At 35.6% G+C, this 25284-nt stretch overlaps 1 protein-coding gene across 3 annotated transcripts in view; it reads left to right on the top strand.

Annotated features, from left to right (window-relative positions):
• LOC142239163 (uncharacterized) overlaps positions 1–25284 on the top strand; it is a 288432-nt gene that overhangs the window by 41631 nt on the left and 221517 nt on the right. For 2 of the 3 annotated variants that reach the window (XM_075310933.1, XM_075310931.1), the window contains one exon: positions 11906–12356. In XM_075310933.1, the coding sequence (XP_075167048.1) occupies positions 11996–12356 (361 nt within the window). In that variant the 5' untranslated portion in view covers positions 11906–11995. Of the gene's footprint in view, positions 1–3039; positions 3179–11905; positions 12357–25284 lie in introns of all 3 variants that reach the window. The other variant, XM_075310932.1, reaches the window with a different exon arrangement.

Raw genomic sequence — 25284 nt, 5'->3', positions numbered from 1 at the left:
CACAGCCACAGTGGAATAGTATATGGGAAAGTCGCCATGAAGTTAACAATTGCTAAAATATCCGTTAAGTATGAGTTCGTTGTGGCCGATATAGTAGATGATGTTAGAATAGGTGCGGATTTCATGATTGCTTTTGGTCTAAACCTGGATATGAAACGTCGTGTCATGACCTGGTCCAATACCGAAATACCGGTTAATGTGGTATACGACAAGAATACCCCTATCAGACAGTTGATTACGAGCAAGCCAGAGTTAATACCGCCGCATGCTGAAGCAATATTATAGGTGCCAATGAATGGAGATTGTGAAGTCGGCAAATTGTGGGTGGTTGAACCAGTAAATAGTACAAATAATAACATCTTGATAGCAAACGCCCTGATAACAACGAATGAAGAGGGACTTATACCAGTCCGAGTTTTAAACATGTCTGACCGTCAAGAGCATATTTGAAAATTTTCTGACATTGGCAAATGTACACCAGCCGAGGCAATAGTCAATTTGGAAAGCAACTCATCGAAGGCACATGGCACAGCGAAGAAACATCTTTATGTCGAAGCTTGGACACATCGTCTATCACCGACCGAGAAAAATAAGGCCAATCAATTGTAATGGAATGGAAAACGCCTCTGCCCTTGATTTTGAGAAGAGAAATCAAGGAAGAACATCTGTTGTGAAGCATGAAATAAATACTACAGAGCAAAAACCAATAAAACAGGCCCACGAAGTGTTCCACTGGCAAAACGAAATGAGGTTCATAAGCTCGTAAATGAAATAGCGAAAGGTGGTGTGATGAGCCATCATCAAGTCCTTTATACTCACCAGTTGTACTAGTCAAAAAGCACCCGATTTTGCGTTGACTACAGAAAGTTAAATGATGTCACCAAGAAAGACAGTTATCCACTTCCACGCATTGATGACACGTTGGACACACAAGCCGGAACAAAATGGTTTTCCACGCTTGATTGCATGGTGAATACTGGCAAGTAGAGATCGCTGAGAAAGACAAAGAAAAGACAGCTTTTGGCGTTAATGGCGGTCTTTGGCAGTTCAATGTAATGCCATTCGGGCTCTGCAATGCTCCGGCTACGTTCGAGCGATTGATGAAGCGGGTGCTAAAGGGTTGCATTGGTAAAGAGTCATTGGATATTTTAGCCGAACGTTGCCCAAGCCCGAAAGGAGCTATTGCGTAACGAGAAGAGAGTTACTTGCTGTCATAGAAAGCGAAAAGCATTACCACAAATACTTGTATGAACAGAATTTCGTGCTAAGAACTGATCATTCAGCTCTACGACGGTTGCTTCAATTCAAGAATCCGGAAGCTCAGCTGGCACGTTGGATCGAAAGACTCCAAAGCTATGATTTCAGTATCGGGCATAGAAAAGGTAGCAAACATGGCAACGCGGACGCCGTGTCACGTCGACCTTGTAGTTCGAGTGCAAACACTGCTCGAAAGCTGAACAAAATGAAGAAATCGTGGATATCCGGCTGTTGCACGTCGAATCTGGAGTGGACTGGCCAGCAGAACAGCGTAAAGATCCCATTTTGAGCAAAATTATTTCGGCGAAGGAAGAAGATAATAAACCCAGCAAGAAAGACATCGCTGCCGAAAGCCCACTTATTAAATCATACTTGGCTCAATGGGACAGTCTATGTCTGGTCAATGAAACCCTGCAACGTAAATGGGAAAGCGAAGATGGTAAGAGCAGCCGAAATTTAATCATCGTACCGGATTCTAAAATAAGAGATGTTTTGACGGAATTCCACAATGGACCTAGTGGAGGTCACTTGGGAATAACCAAAACAGCCGAGAAAGTGAAGCAACGATTCTACTGGGTTGGATGCCAGAAGTCAATTGCTGAATGGGTGGCAAATTGTGAGAAGTGCATAAAGGCGAAAGGGCCGAGACGAAAAAGTAGAGGTCTTATGCAAGAGTGTAGGCCAGGAGCGTAATTTGAAAGAACAGCAATGGACGTTGCAGGCCCTTTCCCAGTAAGTGATTCTGGAAACCGATATGTCCTTGTGGTCATGGATTGCTTCAGCAAGTGGCTACAAGTTTATGCCATTCCAAACCAAGAGGCGCAGACGATTGTAGACGTAGTCGACAAGAACTGGATATGTCGCTACGGTGTGCCGTCCGAGATACACTCAGACCAAGGAAGAAATTTTGAATCGGCCATATTTTAAGAGATGTGTGAATCTCTTGGTATGAAGAAAACAAGGACAACGCCATTGCATCGACAGTCTGATGGCATGTTAGAAAGGTTTAATCGCACTCTGGAAGAACATCTTCGCAAGGTGGTGGATAACGACCAACGAGACTGGGACGACCAAAGATTTTGCTGTCTTATAGATCAGCCATACATGAATCTACGTCACGAACTCCAGGTTCTATTCGGAACGGAATTTAAGATGCCTGGAGATTTGATATTCGGCGCTAAACCTAATGAGCTCGCCATAGAAGAAAACAGTAACGACATACCAAACACGTTTGGCGAAGTTCACGAATCAGTGCGTAACAAAATAAATATGGTCAGCAACAAGATGAAGGCGAGATATGATCGTGCTGCAAATACTGAGGGCTTCCAAGAAGGACATTTGGTTCTGCTTTTTAATCCGCAACGAAAGAAAGGATTGTGTCCCAAGCTGCAAACACAATGGAAAGGCCCCCACAAAATCATCAAGAAGATCAAGGATGTTGTATACCGCATTCAAAAGGACGACAGCCCAAGGTCAAAGATGAAAGTTGTTCACCTGGAACGTTTGGCTCCTTACGGAACGGGTTTTGTGCCTATTCGGGACGAACAGGCTTAAGCGGGAGGCAGTGTTACGAATTTGATATTTCTAGATTTAAGTTTATTCAAATTAGTTTCCGTTAATTTAAAATTTCAAATTGTAACCGTCAAATTACGTCATCACTTGTCAAAATCATTTCTTTATTTTCTAGTACTTTCCTAAACATCTTTTGTGTTCTTAGTTTCCCAATCGTTCATTGTAAAGTAACCGCTTTTGTTTTGTTATCTTCATTGCTTATTTTTGTAGTAATATGACCATAATCATTTATGCCTGTGCGACATCTGCTAAATAGTAGAATGTTCTCGATGATTGTAGCCAAGACAATAAGCATAAGCCGATACGAGGGCGGTTCTGAAACTTCTTAGCCTATCAATGAAAGAGAATAGTAAGTTTTTCAAAAATATTTTTATTTTTCAATATAATCTCCTGAAATTTCAATACACTTAGTCCATCGCTTTTCTAGCAATTCTATCTCTTGAATAAAATAGTTTTCCTCAAGGTCTTCAAAATAGTTACATCTTCATTTCAGGTAAAACGCTTGCCAGCTAGGTATTTTTTTAGATTTGGGAACAAATAAAAGTCTCTGGAAGCTAAATCAGGAGAATAATATTTTTTTGTGTTGTAAGCCAGGGCATTTTTCTCGAAATTGTACATTTAATTGATCCAAAAGGTTGCAATAGTACTCTGAATTTATTGTTTTACCCTTTTGCAGATAGTCAATCCATAAAATACCTTTGAAGTCCGTTGTCATAACCTTACCAGCCGATTGAATTGTTTTTGCCTTCTTTGGGGCACTTCCTCCAGCTTCAGTCCATTGTTTGGATTGTTCTTGTGTCTCTGGAGTATAATGGTGGATCCATTTCTTATCAATAGTTACGAAACGACGCTTAAAATCCATTTTATTTCGCTTCAAACGATCCAAAGAAGCTGAGAAATTTTCATTCTTATGCGTTTTTGATCGACTGTTAACAAATGCGGCACCCATTTTGCAGAAAGCTTTTTCATCCGTAGTTTTTGATGCAAAATTAAATGGACTTGATCATTTGAGATGCCCATGATATTAGGAATTTCACGCACTTTTATTCGTCGATCATTTAATACCATATCATGCACTTGGGCTACAATTTCTGTTGTTGCTGTTTTTGGACGTCCACTACGTGGTTCATCTTCAATGCTTGTACGACCACGTTTAAATTCAGCAACCTAATTTTTACTGTTGCATATGAAGGAGCATTTCACCTAACACATTCACCCTATCATTATGAATTTCTTGTCCCGATAAACCTTTTTTATGTAAATATTTAATGACAGCACGCATTTCTAATTTTTCCATTGTAAAAAAATTGCGGATGCGTCTTTTTTAAACACCTGTTTCTATATGAAGGAGTTTCCAGATCGAAACAAAATTTAACATGTGCTCATAACAGAGATGGAAGTTACCTAAACACCTAACTTTTTTCTGTTTATACCGCGCTTTTTGTGCTAGGCTAGTTTCCGAACTGCCCTTGTAAATATGTGCGATATCGCCCGTGCGACATCTACCAGATAGTAGTAGAATAGTCTAGAATGTTTTAGGCCAGACTACCGAGAATTTTCGATATCGTTATACAGTACTATAAAAGAGCTGATTATGGCATTGTTGCAATGAAGTCAGTCGTAAGCTAAAATTCATACAGTACACATCGTAGAGCAAATAAGTGAAACCTATCAGTTAAGCAAATAAATTGTAGATTGTCGTTATTTGAAAAGAACTGTGTTTTAATTATCGGGTCATTAAATCTTTCGCCTGGGCGAAAGATAATGGTCTTGGGGTAAATCCTGCAAAGACAGAACTAGTCATGTACTGCAAAGATCGCAAAACTCCCACGGTTAGGCCCATTTCCTTAGGGGGTATTGAAATTCCCTTTAGGAAGTGTGAAAAATACCTTGGCGTTATTTTGGACAGGAAGCTGAACTTTAAGCTTAATATTGAAGAAAGGGCGAGGAAAGCAACGGTAGCTTTATACTCGTGCAAAAAGGCAATAGGGAAAAAGTGGGGACTAAAACCAAAAATTGTACATTGGCTATACACGACAGTGGTTAGACCTATAATGCTATATGGCTTAATGTCATACTGCATCTATTGCCTTTAGACATTTTGGCATTGGCGGAGCTAGAAATTTTCTCTGGGGGGGGGCTATGCCCCCCCCAGACATCCTTCGAAATTTTGTCGAAATTTCCGAAGCGATAAATTACCCCTATTGATAAAACTATACATCCTCAATTTTATTGCGGTGTTAAAGGCAATATGCAGCAAAATCAATCAAAAACAAAAAAAACTCAATCACAAAAATTAGTTGTATCAATTAATTTTTTAATTGGCTTTGATGATTGATACTATCATTTTTTTTTTTTTGATTGAATACATTTCAATTAAAAACAAGTAAGTAAAATCTAAAGTCGGGCGGAGCCGACTATATTATACCCTTCACCACTATGTAGACAAACATTTGTGTTACCATCTCAACTACTTAAAATTTGCTGGGAGCTATATAAAGGTTTGCATTTCCAGATACAAATACTTTTAATGGAAACAATTTTTTGTACTTCTACAAAAACTCTAGAATTAAAATTTAAATCGGCTAACGCCCTGGGATGATACACAATGTAAGTAAAAAATATGGGAAATATGAAGCGAGAGAAATTTTAATGCAATTGTACAAAAGAGATTTTTAATTTTTCAGGCGATACATATGTATTCGAGATATAGGACAATTAGAGTAATATTTACAATTTTTGCTACTCAGCAATGGCGATTTTACAAGGATATTGGTTAGATCTCGCCATGATATGTGTAGGGCGACTTGGAGCCTTATTTAAAACTCATCCGTTCTGTGGAAATTTTGGCATTGCAGTGTGTAGGATATGGGGAAATCATCACAGAATTTTGTGTAAACTGTGAGGATTTTGGCCATATTTGCATTCTCTGTGGAAACTATCCAGTCAATTGGAGGAAAATCCCATTGAAAATGGGTATAAAATATGAAACAGTCGACCATATTTCCCCAACTCTGGTGTACGTATATATGGGAGCTATATACAATCTGAACCGATTTTGAATAAATTTGACATGTATAGTTAGAATAATAATTCTGCTATCTATGCGAAATTTCACGTAAATGGGAGTATAACTTTGGCCCCCCTGGTCATATGAGTGCAAATCGGACGGGAGATATATATGGGAGCCATATCTAAATCTGAATCGATTTCAACCAAATTTGGCACAATTACCTATACTACTAAACGTACTCCTTGTGCGAACTTTGAAGCAAAGCACGGCAAAACCCTGGATTTTGAGGCCATATAAGTTCAATCGGACGAAAGATATATATGGGAGCTATATCTAAATCTGAACCGATTTTAACAAAATTTGACACACTTAACGATACTATTAAACGTACCCCTTGTGCAAAATTTGAAGCAAATCACGGCAAATCTCTGGCTTTTGTGGCCATATAAGTTCAAATCGGACGAAAGATATAAAGGGTGATTTGTTAAGAGCTTGATAACTTTAAAAAAAAAAAAACGCATAAAATTTGCAAAATCTCATCGGTTCTTTATTTGAAACGTTAGATTGGTCCATGACATTTACTTTTTGAAGATAATTTCATTTAAATGTTGACCGCGGCTGCGTCTTAGGTGGTCCATTCGGAAAGTCCAATTTTGGGCAACTTTTTCGAGCATTTCGGCCGGAATGGCCCGAATTTCTTCAGAAATGTTGTCTTCCAAAGCTGGAATAGTTGCTGGCTTATTTCTGTAGACTTTAGACTTGACGTAGCCCCACAAAAAATAGTCTAAAGGCGTCAAATCGCATGATCTTGGTGGCCAACTTACCGGTCCATTTCTTGAGATGAATTGTTCTCCGAAGTTTTCCCTCAAAATGGCCATAGAATCGCGAGCTGTGTGGCATGTAGCGCCATCTTGTTGAAACCACATGTCAACCAAGTTCAGTTCTTCCATTTTTGGCAACAAAAAGTTTGTTAGCATCGAACGATAGCGATCGCCATTCACCGTAACGTTGCGTCCAACAGCATCTTTGAAAAAATACGGTCCAATGATTCCACCAGCGTACAAACCACACCAAACAGTGCATTTTTCGGGATGCATGGGCAGTTCTTGAACGGCTTCTGGTTGCTCTTCACTCCAAATGCGGCAATTTTGCTTATTTACGTAGCCACTCAACCAGAAATGAGCCTCATCGCTGAACAAAATTTGTCGATAAAAAAGCGGATTTTCTGCCAACTTTTCTAGGGCCCATTCACTGAAAATTCGACGTTGTGGCAGATCGTAAGTCTATTCATGATGAAATGTCAAAGCATACTGAGCATCTTTCTCTTTGACACCATGTCTGAAATCCCACGTGATCTGTCAAATACTAATGCATGAAAATCCTAACCTCAAAAGAATCACCCTTTATATGGGAGCTTTATCTAAATTTGAACCGATTTCAATCAAGTGTACCAAGCATTGGTAGAATGCCAATTCTACCCTCTGTGCAAAATTTCATGAAGATCGGTAGTAAATTTTGGGCTCTGTGGTCATATGAGTCTAAATCGGACGAAAGATATATATGGGAGCTATATCTAAACCTGAACCGATTTGGCTGATATTTTGCAAGATTTGCGAGATTCATTAAATATTTGGATGTACGGTATTTCAAGAAAATTGGTTGATAAACACGCTAACTATGACCACATCGTAGATAATTATATATGGCAGCTATATCTAAATCTGAACCGATTTTTTCCAAAACCAATAGCAATTGTCTCTGTCTCAAGAAACGGCCCTATGCCAAATTTGAGAACGATCGGACTTAAATTGCGAGCTGTACTTTGTGCACAAAATTACATATACAGACAGACGGACGGACAGACAGACGGACATCGCTAAATCGACTCAGATTTTAATTCTTACCCGATCGGTATACTAAAAGATGGGTCTATGACCACTATTTCTTGGCGTTATATACAAATGCACAAACTTATTATACCCTGTACCACAGTAGTGGTGAAGGGTATAATTAATTAGATCAATTAATTTCATGGTTGAAGACAAAAAATATTTTATTGTGTGTGGGAGCCGGTTCCACGACACCGCTATAAATAATCAAATAGCAACTTACCGTTATTTAATATAACAAAAAATAAAAGCATTGCTTTAAGTATGTGTTTGAAAAATATTGTTTGTTATTTATTTTTAATTCAAGAGAACAAACATATGATTTTTAAATTTTATTTAAAATGTGTGTTTTAAAACAGGACTAGAAATCATAAAGCAAAACATAAACTTAATATATTCATCGTGTATAAAAAATACTAAGAATAAAAAATTAAATAAAAGGCAAAAAATAAATTGAATATTATAAAACGTCTATCTTCGATTAGTTTTTAAAAATTCTCTGAGAACAGAATACAACGAAGCAACTGTCGAGAGCAGCGGTGCCAACTCTGTGGATTTTTCGTGATTTTGACGATTTTAGATGGTAAATTGGGCATGTGACGATTTATGATTTTCAACGTAGTTATAAATTGACTATTTTTGAAAATGTGCGTCTCAAGTTTCCTTTTAGTGTTTTTATTACGTGTTTTTAGTTGTAATGTAAATATCAATACTAAAAAATATGCTTAACATACTCTCTCTGCCACAATTTTAATTGGATTAAACACATCGCAAAGCTTGAATTAAAATATAAAACAACTGTAGCTTTGATTATTCTGGGGGGGGGGGCAAGAACTATTCTGGGGGGGCATAGCCCCCCCCAGCACCCCCCTAGCTACGCCAATGCATTTTGGCCAAACAGTCAGCTGCAACAACGGCTGTGCGGTTGCGCGAGCTATCGCTGTGGTCGGAAAAAAGTTACGGTCACAGTTCGGTCCTCAAAATAATGCCAGATGTGCCTAACGTAGTGGATTACACTTTGGCGAGTCCACTTTTCGACAAAAAGTTTGAGACTCTAATTCCCAACAGTGAGGCGTGGTGTACACGGACCCCGGGGAATAAAAGATATATAGATTTCTACACTAATGGCTCCAAATTGGATGGCCAAGTGAGTTTTGGAGTATATTCTAAAGATCTGGAACTTCGAATAGCGAAAAGATTACCTGATCACTGTAGTGTTTTTCAGGCTGAAATATTAGCAATAAGAGAAGTGGTGAATTGGCTGAGAAGTAATGCTCCACGCAATATTGGCATTAATATATACTCAGACAGTCAACCTGCAATAAAATCCTTGGGCTCTGTGTTCCTCAACTCGAAAACGGCCATCGACTGCCGCAAATCTCTCAATGAGATGGCTGAGCAGCACAATATTCACCTAATATGGGTGCCTGGCCACAGGAACATACCGGGGAACTGCGAAGCAGATGAGCTAGCAAGGCTAGGAACTACCTTACATATTCCATGGGAACTAGAATCTGTTGGTGTGCCTCTGGCTACCTGCAAGCTCTTACTGCGTGAGAAGGCTGTCATGATGGCAAATGTTCGATGGGAGAATTGTAAGGGTTGTAACGACACCAAGCAAATATGGCCCCATTTAAACTTAAACCGCACACTAGACATGCTAGTGTTCTCGAGACGCCAGATTTCACTCGTGATATCTGCTATAACGGGTCGCTGCCTGATAGGCGATTTTGCAAAAACTATTGGTGCGAAGTATAATGACTATTGTATGAGCTGTCATGATGCGGAGGAAAAGGAATCAATAAAACACCTCTTGTGTGAGTGTCCTGCATTTTGTGTAAGGCGTAAGCAAATTTTAGGGGCATATAGCTTCAGATTACTGGCGGACCTGGAAAACGTTAACTTAAGCAGTCTGCTAATGTTTTTGGAACAATCTGGTTGGTTCAACAGAAGAAAATAATCGAGAAGGTTCAACGGTTAAAACTAGAATTGCCCATATGTAATAGGTACTTTTAGTTAATGTGGTATCACAATGGACTGAATAGTCTAAGTGAGCCTGAATCTTAATCGGGCTGCCACTTTAACCTAACCTAACCTAAATACGCCTCAATATAAAAACGTAACAATATGCTCTAACATATTACCATATATGTCCTAAACATGTTATACTACTTTATGAACATTATATGCTTGCTCTTAAAAATAATGTGCTAAAAATTTGAGTTCCAAACATATAATTTTTACACCGAAACATGTGAAAAACAGTCTTTTTCGTTAGTGTAAGAGAAGCTTTTTTAGTGGGTGTATGAATTAAAAACGTTGTGTCCATCTTTTAATAAATTGTTATGTTTATCTATGCTTATACGTGTGACATCTGGAGTTCCCCAGGGCAGCCACCTAGGACCGGTTCTGTTTAACCTATATTTGAACGATCTTCCGTCGGTTATCATATCATCGAGGATATTAATGTAATTAAGCTGTTTCTTTCATTTGATAATGCTAGTGATTCTTTACTTCTTCAGGATGACATTGACAAGTTGGCAGATTGGTGTGCTTCTAATTGTATGTTACTCAATCTTGTGAAGTGTAAGAAGATGACTTTTTCTCATAGAGTTTGTGAACAGACTGGGTACTATGTTGGGAATTATAGGCTTGAGAATGTGCTTAGTTTTAATGATTTAGGTGTATTGTTTGATTCCAGGCTTGACTTTGGTCCCCATATTGAGGGATGCGTACATAAGGCAACTGGTGTTTTGGGTTTCATTAAGAGATGGTCTAAGGAATTTGTTGATCCTTATCTTACGAAGAGGCTCTTTACGACTCTGGTTAGACCGATATTAGAGTATGCGTGTGTTATCTGGTCACCGAGTTATCGTTGTTCTATTGATCGTATTGAATCTGTACAGAAGCAGTTTCTTATTTTTGCTTTGAGGGGGCTTGGCTGGAATAATTTATACGATTTGCCTCCATATTCTAGTCGTCTTATGTTAATTGATCTTCCATCTCTTCAACGTAGACGGTTTATGTACGGTATTGTGTTTCTAACTAAACTTATTAATGGAGATACTGATTCACACTACTTGACATCGAGAATGTCAATGTTCCAAATCGTTTAACTAAGAACTTTGTATTCTTAAAGAATGAAGTTTGCAGGCATAACTATGAATTATATAATCCCCTTAATGTTTTGTGTAAAAACTTTAATTCGGTCTATTCATTGATTTCTTTAACAGATCCGATTCCTGCCATCAAGGAAATTATTCTTAATTTTAACAACAGAGTTTCTGATCGAAGGGGTGTTGCCTTCTAAATTTCCAACTGTATTCTAAAAAATTTTTTTGATCCTGCTCATCCAATTACTGCTTCTATTATCCTGTTTTCCGCGCCCTTACCGTCCTTGGTGGCACTTTTTAATCGTTGGTTCAATGGGGTCCCTCCTAACGCATCTGCTTATATATTGTACCGCGGAGCCCTAATTGACTCAACGGGGTCCTTTCTGACCCGTCTCGAATAACTAGTTTGGGAGTCCTTTCTGACTCGCTGTGGTCCTTACTGACCTATAGGCTCCCTTCTGGCCCACTTGGAATATTGAATTATATTTAATTGAATTTAAAAGATATATTTTGTAATGTCCCGGCTGCTATTAGCCCCGTAAATAAATAAATAAATTTATCAAATCCTGGTTGAACCTGTATGCCGGTTATTTGTTTTAAGAAACATTGTTCGGTTGTTTAAAACCGGAAAAAGTCGACATTCAAAACACCGTATTTTGGCCACACTAAATAAATTAATTGGCTGAGGTATTGTAATGTCCCTTAAAAAGTTGACATAAACGTAGACCCAGACAATAAACATGTAATAAAATCCATGCATTCTGTCTTTCTTAACTCGAAAACGGATATAGACTGTTTCTCAATGATATCGATGAGCAGTTCACTATTTACTTATTGTAGGTACCAGTCAACAGGAACTGTAGAAAGGATAAGGTACTAGGGAATACTTTCGTTGAGTTATACTCTAATTCTTCATATTGAACGATCAACCTTTTTAACACGATCGGGAGTTTAATAAGCTTCTGCAATAATTGCCTAATTGTTACTGCACGCAAACATAAAATGACGTGCCTTCGAAAAGTTAATTTTTTTATCTAAAACCTCTTGCCATTTCATTTCAGGCCCTTTTTCCGACACAATCTTTGAGCTCCTACAATATGGTCTAAAATTTGACTCCAGCAATCTTAAATATACATTGTAACAATATTATAATGAGCGGCGAATCATTGGAATCTCCGTCTGTATCAACGGGTTTGGAGACGCCGACTTTTCGTGATGTCCCTCTATCCGCTCTAAGTAAAGGGTCTAGGAAGAAGCTTTCCCATTTGATGAATGCCAAAAAAATATTAAGATCGGAAGATGGTTACGAACGGGATTGGAGGGGATTGGCTTTTTTGGCGAAACAAAAAAATTTGTGCGATGATAACATCATAAGTGGGGACGATCCAATGGCAAAACTAATTCAACTTTGGTGCATTAATAATCCGAATACAGCAACTTTTGCACACTTGGAAAAATTTTTGGGGGTGATTGACCGTTGGGATGTTTGTGACGATCTATACGAATATTTGGGTAAGTTACAACTAATGTAATCAGGCTTGTATAGATTTGTGTCTGGCGTTTTCTTCTCAATGACTGTATTGATCAAGTCCCTTAATACACGCCTGACTTTTCCGTTCAGGCGAATGAACTTTTCCACAGCCTTTAGTATAGATCTGCTCTGAATAGTGAACCTTTTTCCATTGCAAAATGAACTAAACTGTAGTAAAATTGACCATAATTTGGCCGTTAAGATTTTTTCTGCTTGTCTAGTTCTCTTAAATTTTAGTTCATCTATGAAATTGTATTTTAGTTAAATTTTACTATACCATGAGATTTATATTTTCAAGTGAAAAATCTGTATTATTTTGGTTAACTTTGGTTGGTTAACCGTCTCTTTAAAATGTTGAAGAATAAGTTATTTTTAAATACATCTTTCCACTATACAAACAAATTAAATAATTAAAGGAACAACAAATCCTTATCTACCGATTTCCACGGTTTTGCATTCGTTGGAAAGGTCTCGCGCTCCGTAAGGTTTATAGCAAAATCTTTTTTTATATACAGCGCATTTCGGATGCATCTCCGGAACACACGAACCGATTTCCACGGTTTTGCATAACCGATTTCCACGATTTTGCATTCGTTGGAAAGGTCTCGGCTCCGTGAGGTTTATAGCTCGGAATATTCAAGAAAAGTTTCAACGGAAAAGCGGGAAAATCTTTTTGTACATACAGGGCCGTCTTTGATGCAACTCCAGAACGCACGAACCGATTTCCACGGTTTTGCATTCGTTGGAAAGGTATCGGGCTCTGTGAGGTTTATACATATAGAAAATTCAAGAAAAGTTTAATCGGAAAAGCGGGTAAATCTTTTTTTGCATACAGCGCACATTACAAAAAATTATAACTTGAATTCATCTCAGTTGCTTTTTATTTTTAATTTTTTTAATTTTATTTTTTCACATGAATTGTCATTTAATTTTTTAAAATGAATTGCTATTCAATAAAATATATTTTTATATTGCGAAAGATTTAAGTGATATGACAAATATTCATGTTACAAACCGGCATTGTGTACACTGTGAAATTGTGAAAAAATATTAAAAAAATAACTTAATCGTTTACTAACATTTCAATTGGAAATCATCAAATCAAATACGTGTATTGTGCAAATTTTTAGTGAATTTAAACAACAGACATTTGTCTTTAAGGTAGTAAGTTGAACTGTGTAAATTATGGGGATCGTGCATTTGAAACTAACTCAACCACTCTGTCCATAAACCAAAATGCCTTTAGGCGACGTGCGAACATCGGCCGCCGCACAAGACATGCAAGCCAGCAACAAGTGTATTCACAGAATTTAAGGGAAGAAAGACAAAATATAATAAGAGAAAATGCCCGATTGAGACAACGCGTGAGCACACGAAGATCATTGGCATCATACAATCGCTTAGCATTCCAATATGACCCCATTGCGAACTGCAGTGATAATGAAAATTTAGATATTGGACCAATGACGACTATATGCCGATATTTCAATGCGTTAAAGTTCAAAAGAGAAACGTCTAGATTGTTCTGCGCAAGTGGAAAAGTCTGAAATCATTGCTCGATGGAAGTGATCCCGATTCCAACAATTTTCTTCAACATGTCCTTGAATACAATAACTGCTTTCGCATGACTTCCTTTGGAGCTAATATCATTCGAGAAGGCGGCTTCATGCCGACTTGCAAGGTAAAAGATACAACACACACATAACCAATCACTCACACCAACACAATGAATTGCAACACATAACAACTACGTATACACCACTCGATCAGAAGTTACACCGTATTTCTTCAATAAATGATTGTTTGCAAATACAGATACAAGAACAAATATATCATTTGCATGGTTCAATGGTGCCAACATTAGATGAACCGCATTAATTTCTGCCAGGGACCGTAAATAACTGTTATCCAGAAAATTTAAACTCAAAAACTCTTCATGTTAGAGTCAACGGATACCTATATTGTAATATACCAATAGATTCACCAATAGTCAACGGAGACCTATATTGTAATATACCAATAGATTCATCTCGGAAAGCTCTTTCAGAATCTATGGTGATATTAAAAAAACACTCCCAACTCAAAAGTTAACGGTTATTTTTCAACGTAAAAATAAAAGGTCATAAATAAACTCTTTTTTATGAGTTTTATTTTTTCCTTCAGAAAATAATACTCTTTTTTGGAGTTTTATTTTTTTCTTCGGAAAATAAAACTCTTTTCAGGAGTTTTATTTTTTTCGTCTTAAATAACACTCATATTCATTTTTTTACAGTTTCTTGTTTTATTGAGTTTATCTCACATTAAGTTTGTATTAATTTATTTATTTAATTTAACGAACATATTGTTTTCCAAATATTCAACGGAAAGATTTAAACACAGGTCGCTCATTACCAATTTAGGAGCAGAGAATGCTCTTCCCACGCTTACTTGGGTTGCAGGCTCCTTCGCTATGATGCGCTGAAGACGCGGATCAAATATAAGCCAGCAAGGAGTGTTGGATTTTTTAGCAGCAATTTTTCACGCCGTTCTAATATTGTCAGAAATTCTGAGCTGGCGGTTTCGACGAATTTCTAGCTTCATTTGAAGCCATATTTTAAAGAAATCGCTATAAAATAATTGCTCTGCTTGAAGCATTTGTTTGGCGACGTATACATGCTCCAAGAGGGCTTTCCCATTCTGTCAGACTTAGATTAAGCGCGGCATCGACATTTTTCAATCAGAAGGATTTATAACACATTAAGCTTTTTAGCATCAAGTAGGATGAATTCCATCCCGTCTGCGGTAAAGGTAAATTATGATGACTAGTCATGTTCCTAAAATAATTTTTAACTTAAGCTGAGTACTATGTTCAGTTTTCAAGCTGAAAACCAGCTTGTTTTCACGGTTACTTTTTTTAATTAATTAATTTAGAAATATAAAATTATTTACAATCAATTGCTTGGATCTTTTCCATCCATTATTTTGCAAGACTTGATCAAAATATAATCGTCTTCCTAAATATATTTGTACTTTTAATTTAGTGTTTTGGTGAAAACCCCGAACATAGTACTCACCTTTATCGTCTAAAAATGAGTTTTATTTTCCGAAGAAACAAATAAAACTCCAAAAAAGAGTATCATTTTCTGAAGGAAAAATAAAACTCATAAAAAGTGTTTTATTTATGACGGATAAATAAAACTATCTTTTTAGCAGTTTCATTCGAGTTTTTATTATTTTAGTCACAAAATAACGATTAAAAAATAACTTTTTTGATAGCACTTATAACCGTTACGGTCTCTGATTTCTGCAAATTTATTTCATTTCGTCGATTGTGGATCAGCTAAATGCGCGGTGCAATATACAGGGAACACAACAATTATTGAACAATTACAAGCATTTTTTCACGCTTATACCGCTGTCGTTAATATTGTTACGTTTTTATATTGAGGCATATTTAATGACCCGATAATTAAAACACAGTTCTTTTCAAATAACGACAATCTACAATGTAGCCATCGTGGTGCAATGGTTAGCATGCCCGCCTTGCATACACAAGGTCGTGGGTTCGATTCCTGCTTCGACCGAACACTAAAAAGTTTTTCAGCGGTGGATTATCCCACCTCAGTAATGCTGGTGACATTTCTGAGGGTTTAAAAACTTCTCTAAGTGGTTTCACTGCAATGTGGAACGCCGTTCGAACTCGGCTATAAAAAGGAGGTCCCTTGTCATTGAGTTTAACATGGAATCGGGCAGCATTCAGTGATAAGAGAGAAGTTCACCAATGTGGTATCACAATGGACTGAATAGTCTAAGTGAGCCTGATACATCGGGCTGCCACCTAACCTACAATGTATTTGCTTAACTGCTAGGTTTCACTTATCTGCTCTACGATGTGTTCTGTATGAATTTTAGCTTACGACTGACTTTACAGCTCCCTCTGCCTGGGGCTTATATACCGTGATTTGACGATTTCGAAAATTCTGGATAGTCTGGCCTACAATCATCTAGAACTATCTAGGTACAATTTATCTAACAGCACATATTCAACTGATTATCTTCATTGCCTGCAGCCATCTAGAATGTTATACTAGTGTCCGGCAGATGTCGCACATGAATAGCTGATTATGTTCATAGTCTTGCCTACAATTATCTAATTATTTTGTCGTTTCTGTTCATAGTCTTGCCTACAATTATCTAGAACAATCACTTTGTCGTTTCTGCCTATCTCGTAATTTAACTGACCTAGGGTTGTGTTCATATTACTACAACAATAACAAAACAAATCTAGAAATCTCAAATCTAATGTAGAAATATCAAATTCGTAACAATCCCAACAAACACAAGGATGAGTATTTTTCACATGTAACACCATATCAATTTGATAGTGAATCCCATATTCAACATTAATTCAGATGGCCTTGCAAATTGATTGCCTTCAACAAATTTTCCAATAGGTTTGAAGCATTAAAATGAAATTTAGTTTGAAAAGTTGTTGCTAATATGTTGAGAAATTGTTGCTAACGTGTTGAAGGTAATGTCTGTTTTTTGTTGAGAACGCGATTTTCTCAACAAAATCTCAAATTGAATTTTAAGGTAATTCTTTGAAAAAATGTTTGAAACCGTATTGAATATAAGCATTTCTCCAATGCTTGTGTTTATTGGGATATGTTTAAAACAGCATTGGAACGAATGCCATCGGATATGTACAAATTTGTTATAAGAGCGGATTGTACCCCAACAGGTGCACATATGCGAAAATTCAATGCACCCACAGTTAATGATGTGGCTGCAATTATTGTTGGTGATCCAACTAAATCGCGAGACATTGTTAAGCGAAGAAGCAATATCATGCATCGTGTAAACGAGACACATCGTTTGTATGATGCGTTACAATATCCAATCATTTATTGGCAAGGGCAAGACGGATTCGACATCACGTTGAAGATGGTCGATGGTACAATATTCTCACACTAATTATTAATATTATTGGTTTTCATTAACCATTCATTTCATTTTGCAGCGGAACTCGACTTTCGGTAAAAAAGACTTATCCCGAATTTGATTGAGGCAACCATTATTAACGGAAAGTACGCAGGTAAAAATGTATGTATTCCTCGAATACCAATGATTCCGACTGATTTTCCGTTTGACTTCAAAAGATTGCAATTTCCAGTTCGTCTTGCGTTCGCAATGACCATTAACCAGTCGTGAAAATCATTGTTTTTCACATGGTCAGTTATACGTTGCGTGTTCAAGAGTTGGGAAACCATCCGCTTTGTTTGTGTTAACGTCAGACCAAAAAATGTGGTTTACCAAAGAATGAACGAATAATTTGCGGACACGTACGAGGGCAGTTCGGAAACTTTTTAGCCTAGCACAAAAAGCGCGGTATAAACAGAAAAAAGTTAAGTGTTTTCGAAACTTCCATCTCTGTTATGAACACATGTTAAAATTCAGATCGAATCTGGCAACTCCTTCATATAGAAACAGGTGTTCAAAAAAGACGCATCCGCAATTTTTTACAATGGAAAAATTAGAAATGCGTGCTGTCATTAAATATTTACATAAAAAAGGTTTATCGGGACAAGAAATTCATAATGATATGGTGAATGTGTTAGGTGAAAGTGCTCCTCCATATGCAACAGTAAAAAATTGGGTTGCTGAATTTAAACGTGGTCGTACAAGCATTGAAGATGAACCACCTAGTGGACGTCCAAAAACAGCAACAACAAGAGAAATTGTAGCCAAAGTGCATGATATGGTATTAAATGATCGACGAATAAAAGTGCGTGAAATTGCTAATATCATGGGCATCTCAAATGATCGAGTCCATTTAATTTTGCATGAAAAACTACAGATGAAAAAGCTTTCTGCAAGATGGGTGCCGCATTTGTTAACAGTTGATCAAAAACGCATAAGAATGAACATTTCTCAAGCTTCTTTGGATCGTTTTAAGCGAAATAAAATGGATTTTAAGCGTCGTTTCGTAACTATTGATAACAAATGGATCCACCATTATACTCCAGAGACAAAAGAACAATCCAAAAAATGGACTAACGCTGGAGGTCCAAAGAAGGCAAAAACAATTCAAACGGCTGGTAAGGTTATGGCAATGGTTTTTTTTTTTGGACTTCAAAGGTATTTTATTGATTGACTATCTGCAAATAGGTAAAACAATAAATTCAGAGTACTATTGCAACCTTTTGGATCAATTAAATGTATAAATTCGAGAAAAACGTCCTGGCTTACAACACAAAAAAATAATTTTTCATCAAGACAACGCACCAAAATCAGCAAATTAAAGTACGAGTTGCTTGACCACCCACCTTATTCTCCTGATTTAGCTCCCAGTGACTTTTACTTGTTCCCAAATCTAAAAAAAAAATTAATTTAATGGTGCAGATAATCTTTGTGACAACTTACAAAACAGCCATTCCAAGCGCCTGAAACTCACTCTGAAGGAAACATTATTTCTCATTTTTGTCTGTGAGATGAAGGTTTGCACAACCGACACTGATATATCCGTATAAACGCACATTTTTGCTTCAAAAACACAAATTTTTCAACAATTAATTTTTATCCGCGAACTGTGAAAAAATACTCAATAAAAAGAGACGGTCGACACTTGCACAGAAATTGCAATAAAATAAATAACTTCAGCTGTTCCTTTCTATATTGTAAAAGTGTTGCCAACAGTATAAATAACAGTTTGACAAGTTTTGATAACATCGCATTGAACATCAAACTGTAACATTATGTCGAACCCAATGGACAATACAGTGGCTCAAGGCAGCGCAAAAAAAACGCTTTCACGCTGACCTATCCTCAGAAGATAATAAAAGGAAAATGAAAGTAAAAAGGTGGGCGATCTTGGTGTAGAAGATCTGAAATGCATTATTAAAGAAAGTAACCGAGAAGTGTTAGAAAAACTATCCACTATGGCAAGTGAGATAGATAATCTTAAAGAGCAAAACATTAAACTACAAGAGGAAGTTAAAAATTTGAAAACTGATCGAGAAAATGATAATAAAAGAATTTTGCAACTAGACAATCAACACAAACGTAAAAATTTAATTGTTAAATGGTTGGACGCAAAAATACCCGTGAAAGCTGAAGTTGCAAAAGAATGTATACATCGACTAACTAACAAATCCGGAAATAAAATTCGCACGTAAGATCTTCGAGAGACACGGAAAAATGACTGTTGTGGCCGAAATGGACTCGGCGGACAGTGTGCAAGAAGCAATCAGAAATTCTAGAAAATTGGCTGGCACATCCATTTATGTTGAAAGAGACCTAAACACGAATAGGCAACAAGACAAACGTGCTATGCTTCAACTCAAAAAAATTATTATGAGCATAAGTAAAGCCCATAGAATCAACGTCATTGACGATCAAATTAGGATTGAAAATAAGTGGATGTTTTGGAACAAAGAAAAGGAACTTCGATGTGGGGAAAAACACTATTGAGGTGCTTAAAGAACTATATAAATATGATTACGATAAATTTGATTTTACATATAGTAGTTTGTTAAATAAGTCGAATTCGAACTAACAGAAAGTAGTATACACCTAAATGTATTATCGTACAATATTCATGGCTTAAGTAATAAATATCTTTTTCCCGATTTTTTCAAGTATGTGACTGATTTTGACATATTTGCGTTGTTTGAGACTCATGTTGAAGAACGGAATATCGATAAATGGCGAAAATACTTTAATTACATTAATCTGTAATGGAAACCCGCTATACGTTTTAATAAACAAGGCAGAGCTAGTGGAGGTTGTGTCTATGGTATCAAGACGAATAGTGTGCAAAAAATATTTAGACATAAATACTATGAAAAAGATGGAGTTGATATATTGGAAATAATGCTAAAATAATTAAAATAAATCTAATACCTGTTTATATAAGAGGCGCAGAGTGGAATGTAGAATTTTCGAAAATTGGAGATTTCTTTATGAGAAATAATCTGGAAGATTGCAACAACATATAGAAGATATATAATACAGTTCACATCTGGGCTAGAGGAAAGATCGTCCAAAGATGAAGTTATCAACAGTTATGGTAGAAAATTTTTAGACTTTTGCGACGATTATGGTCTTATCATTCTTAATGGCCGCACGCTTGGTGATGAAATAGGAGAATACATTTTTGTAAGCTCGGTGGGGAAATCTGTAAACGATATTTGTGCAACAGTCCAGGATGCTTTACAGTACATTCATAGCTTCAAGATTGATTCTAAGATATGGTCGGATCACATGCCACTTAATCTAAAAATTTCTATGAAATCGCAAGATACAAATTCCGCATCAATTAATTTATTACCAAGTTAAATGATATCGAAAAATATCAGTCGAATCTCAATAATAATTTTCACAACTATATGGTGGACAACCAGCAACCGAAAATTGACAATCTGTTAGATATTATAAAGAAATGAGTACCAACACAAGCCGGACAGAAAATGTCAAAGAAGTTCCTTTCAAACAAAAATGGTTCAATTCTGCATGTTTAATCGCTAGAAAGCGATCATTTAAAGCACTAAACAAATTCAGACGAACTAATAATGAAAATGATAGGGAAACTTACGTTTAAGCAAAGCGAAAGAAGTTCTCAGAAATAGTCAAAACACAGAAAGAAATGTACTATGATGAATTAAACGCCAAAATAGATCAAGTATATGATTCAAAACAGTGGTGGAATGTGGCGAGAGAAATAAGGGGAGATTGTTACAAAATCGGAGTAGAAATTTCTGCAGAACCATTTAAGGACCATTTTCAAATATTATTGAACCATAGGGGACTGTCAAACGGGATCCAATATGCACCAATGCAATACATCGATGAAAAATTGGATAGAGAAATTACGTTGGATGAAATAAAAGTAGTCTTGAACAAGGAAAACCAAACAAAGCTCCGGGTGAGGACATGGTGCCCTATGAGCTGCTTAAGTATGCTACAGATGATTTTCTGCTAGAATTGGTAGCAAACTTCAACGAATTTCTAAAAACTGGAGAGGTAGATCAATGTTTTGAAAGTAGTATAATTTTCCCAATTTTTAAAAAAAGATGATGTAAACTGTGTGTAAAATTACAGAGGTATCTCATTTATGAATACTGTGCCGAAATTATTTATGGGAATTTTAAATAAAAGGCTATCACTTTGGATTGAAGAAAATAACATACTTAATGAGTACCAAGCCGGGTTCAGAGCAAATAATGCTAAAATAATTAAAATAAATCTAATACCTGTTTATATAAGAGGCGCAGAGTGGAATGTAGAATTTTCGAAAATATATATATATATATATATATATATATATATATATATATATATATATATATATATATATATATATATATATATATATATATATATATATATATATATATATATGTATATATATATATGTATATATATATGTTATGCTATAGCCGGGTTTGCTCTGAACCCGGCTTGGTACTCATAAAGTATGTTATTTTCTTCAATCCAAAGTGATATATATATATATATATATATATATATATATATATAGATATATATATATATATATATATATATATATATATATATATATATATATATATATATATATATATATATATATATATATATATATATATATATGTTATAGTCATTGAAAACATATAAAAATCACAAAGTCTGTGGTATGGACGGGGAAGGAAATCTCGGGTTATTTTCAAGCATTCACGGGTGTAAAACAAGGCTGTCTGTTATCACCCCTTTTGTTCGATATATACTTGAATGACCTACATGATTATTTGGGTAGAGGTTTATATGTGGAAAATATCAACGTTAGGATCCTCTTGTATGCAGATGACATAGTAATTCTATCAGACAACATATGTGAGATGCAAAGAATGGTAAGGCGATTGGAAAGTTATTGTGATCTTTGGAATATGGAAGTAAATATGATAAAATCGGAAATGATGATTTTTAGAAAAGGAGGAAGAACGTCTACAAGGGATATTATTCGATACAACAACGAGGAAATCCGTATAGTGAACGAACATAACTACCTAGGAGTGATACTAACCCCGACACTATGTTTTACAAAACATGTCAAGAAAAGAAATATATCTGCAAAAAACAGTATTAACGCTACCTGGAAAAACTTTTTGAGTCAGCCAAGTATATCCATACCAAGCAAATGGAAATTGTTTCAAGCAGTCTGCAGATCCATACAAACATGTGCAGCTCAAGTTTGGGGATGCGTAATTTGTGATGAAATTGATAAGCTCCAACGATACTTTATAAAGAGATTACTCAAACTGCCAGACTTTACCCCAAATTATGCTTTGAAGCTGGAAACGAATATAGAAAATAGTTCCTTTTATACACTAGAGCTTCATATGAATTACATATACAGAACCATATGTCAATATAAAAGAAATAGACTACCACATACATTATCCATGGCTATTTTACAAAGGAACCTGTTTTGGGCGAAATAAATTAATACACTTGGTACCGATTTTGGGCTAAACTTTTCAGTAATTAACTTACAAGACTGGGCACAAAAAGCACAAATGCTCTTGCAATGCTTAAAGCAAAGAGAGACTTTTAACAACGTACAAAAAGCCGTAGAAAGTAATAATCGATTTTATAAAAACCTCGATTATCAAGCTGGAATGAGCTATATCAACAGTACATATGATGTACATCAAATGCCAATCATATGCCGAACTAGATGTGATATTCTACCACTAAATGCGAACAATTTTGATGAAAGACAAAGCAAATTATGTATGCTATGTAACACAAATGAAAATGAGAACCTACAACACTTCATGGCAAGATGTCCCATTCTTAGAGAATTCAGGAAAAGATATTTTGGAAAGGAATATATAGATGAATTTGAACTAACAGAAATATTAAATGGTTACAAAACTAATGGTTGGCTCAACTTATATTATTATGTATTGAATTCACTTAGATATAGGCAAAAGATAATTGATGAGTTATGGTGAAATATTAACTAGTTTTTACAAGCTCGAATTCAGATATGTATTAAAAGCAAAGTCTACACTTATGTTAAGGAAGCATTGTATACAACAGACGACTACATGTCAAAGTTGGTTATTTATAATGTATTTTGTTAAAGGATTCTTTTAATAAAATGTTACTACTACTACTACTACTAAAACTCCTTGCTGACAAGCGTTTTACCTCAAATGAAGATGCAATTACAGTTGTAAACCACTATTTTGACGACCTTGAAGAAAACTATTTTAATCAAGGGATAGCATTGCTAGAAAAGCGTTGCACTAAGTGTATTGAAGTTTCAGGAGATTATATTAAAAAATATTTTTGAAAAACTAAATATTCTCTTTCATTGATAGGCTACTAAGTTTCCGAACCGCCCTCGTATAACACTTCGATTCAGTAATTTCTTTGGATTCACTCTCATTTAGACAAGTTCAACTAAATAACACTATATTTTTGTAATCGAAATAAATTACTGCTGTGAAACGAAATAAAATGTTTCTTTTTCAAATATAAAATAAAATTAAAAACTTTTCTTCATCTTTTAATCACCAAACGAAATGTTACACAAGACGAAACTACACCCTCAAAAAAAAATCGCTTCTGTAACATATACTCCCAAACACATTTTGCTTCAAGCATATACATTTTTGGGTATTGCCCAAACATTTATATGTTTGATTTCTTCCAATATATAATATGTTTGAAAGCATATTGGTCTAAACAATATAATATGTTTGGGTAGTCTAAGTTCCAAACATTATGTATTTTTCCATCCAAATTCAATAATGTTGTCTTCCAAAAAACTATATGTTATTATGTGAACATATAATATGTTTGGAAACATTTTGAACCCAAAAATATTATATACTTAGAAGAATTTTCTCCCAAAGAAGATTGTGCTCAAATTTTTTTTTCTGCCTAATTGTATATTCCCTCACATTTTTCTCACTTCCATAAGTTTTTTAGTTCTTAGCACCTTTTTCTGTAATACAAACATTGTAGAAGAAATTAATAAATTTTATATTTTTTTTTTAATTTTACGTTTTGCCGGACGTGGATTCGAACCACTGAGCTACGTAGCTGTTATGGTCATCCAGAGATAATTATCGTTATAAGTCATTTATATAGCATAGCTTGCGGCGCCCACGAGCCGATGCAAACATAACATTGTTAAACATACATTTGTTGGCGACGTGGAGCAGTGGTTGGTACGTCCGCCTTGCATGCCAAATGTCCTGGGTTCGATCCCTGCTTCGACCGACGCCATTTTTTGTTTGTTTTTTTTACATATATTTTTTTACGTATATTCCAAATACGTTCGGAATATCCCGAAAAGGTGTTCAACATTACATACTACATACTACGAAACTGTAAAGTGTGTCTTAAATTCAGAAAAGAACAGTGCTTGATATAAACGAAATGGACTGGTTTCAAATCATATATTATTTTTTATTGCAAAAATAAAAAATTTGTAACAAAAAAGGGTTTTGTACACAAGTTTGAAATTTTCGAAGAAATTAAAAAAACTTACAAAGGAAGAATGTGAAGTCGAGTAATATATAAATATTTTTCCATCGAATCCTAAAGTTAACGATAACCATTCAAAAGCCATTATATTTAAATTCGAAACAATAATTTTACAACCAACACATACATTTATTTAGGTGTGAACAATTGTTTGCTTTCTTTAATAATTTATTCTAAAGAAAATAAACTTATTAAATTGTTGCTTTGGATCATTCCCCACCAAGTTATAATACAATTTGCCTAAAAAAGTTATAATGTTATTCTGGTTTTACCGATGCGAGTTTTGCCGTTAAAATGAGAAATAATTTTAGTGGCAAAACTCAAACTCAATGTCCGCTTTTATTTTCGAAAGTATCCGTCAACTCCTCTTGGACTACTTATTAATAAAGA

The sequence above is a fragment of the Haematobia irritans genome, chromosome 5 (genome assembly GCF_050003625.1).
Source record: "Haematobia irritans isolate KBUSLIRL chromosome 5, ASM5000362v1, whole genome shotgun sequence".
Classification (NCBI taxonomy): Eukaryota; Metazoa; Arthropoda; class Insecta; order Diptera; family Muscidae; genus Haematobia; species Haematobia irritans.
This window is presented reverse-complemented; position numbering and strand designations above follow the sequence as displayed.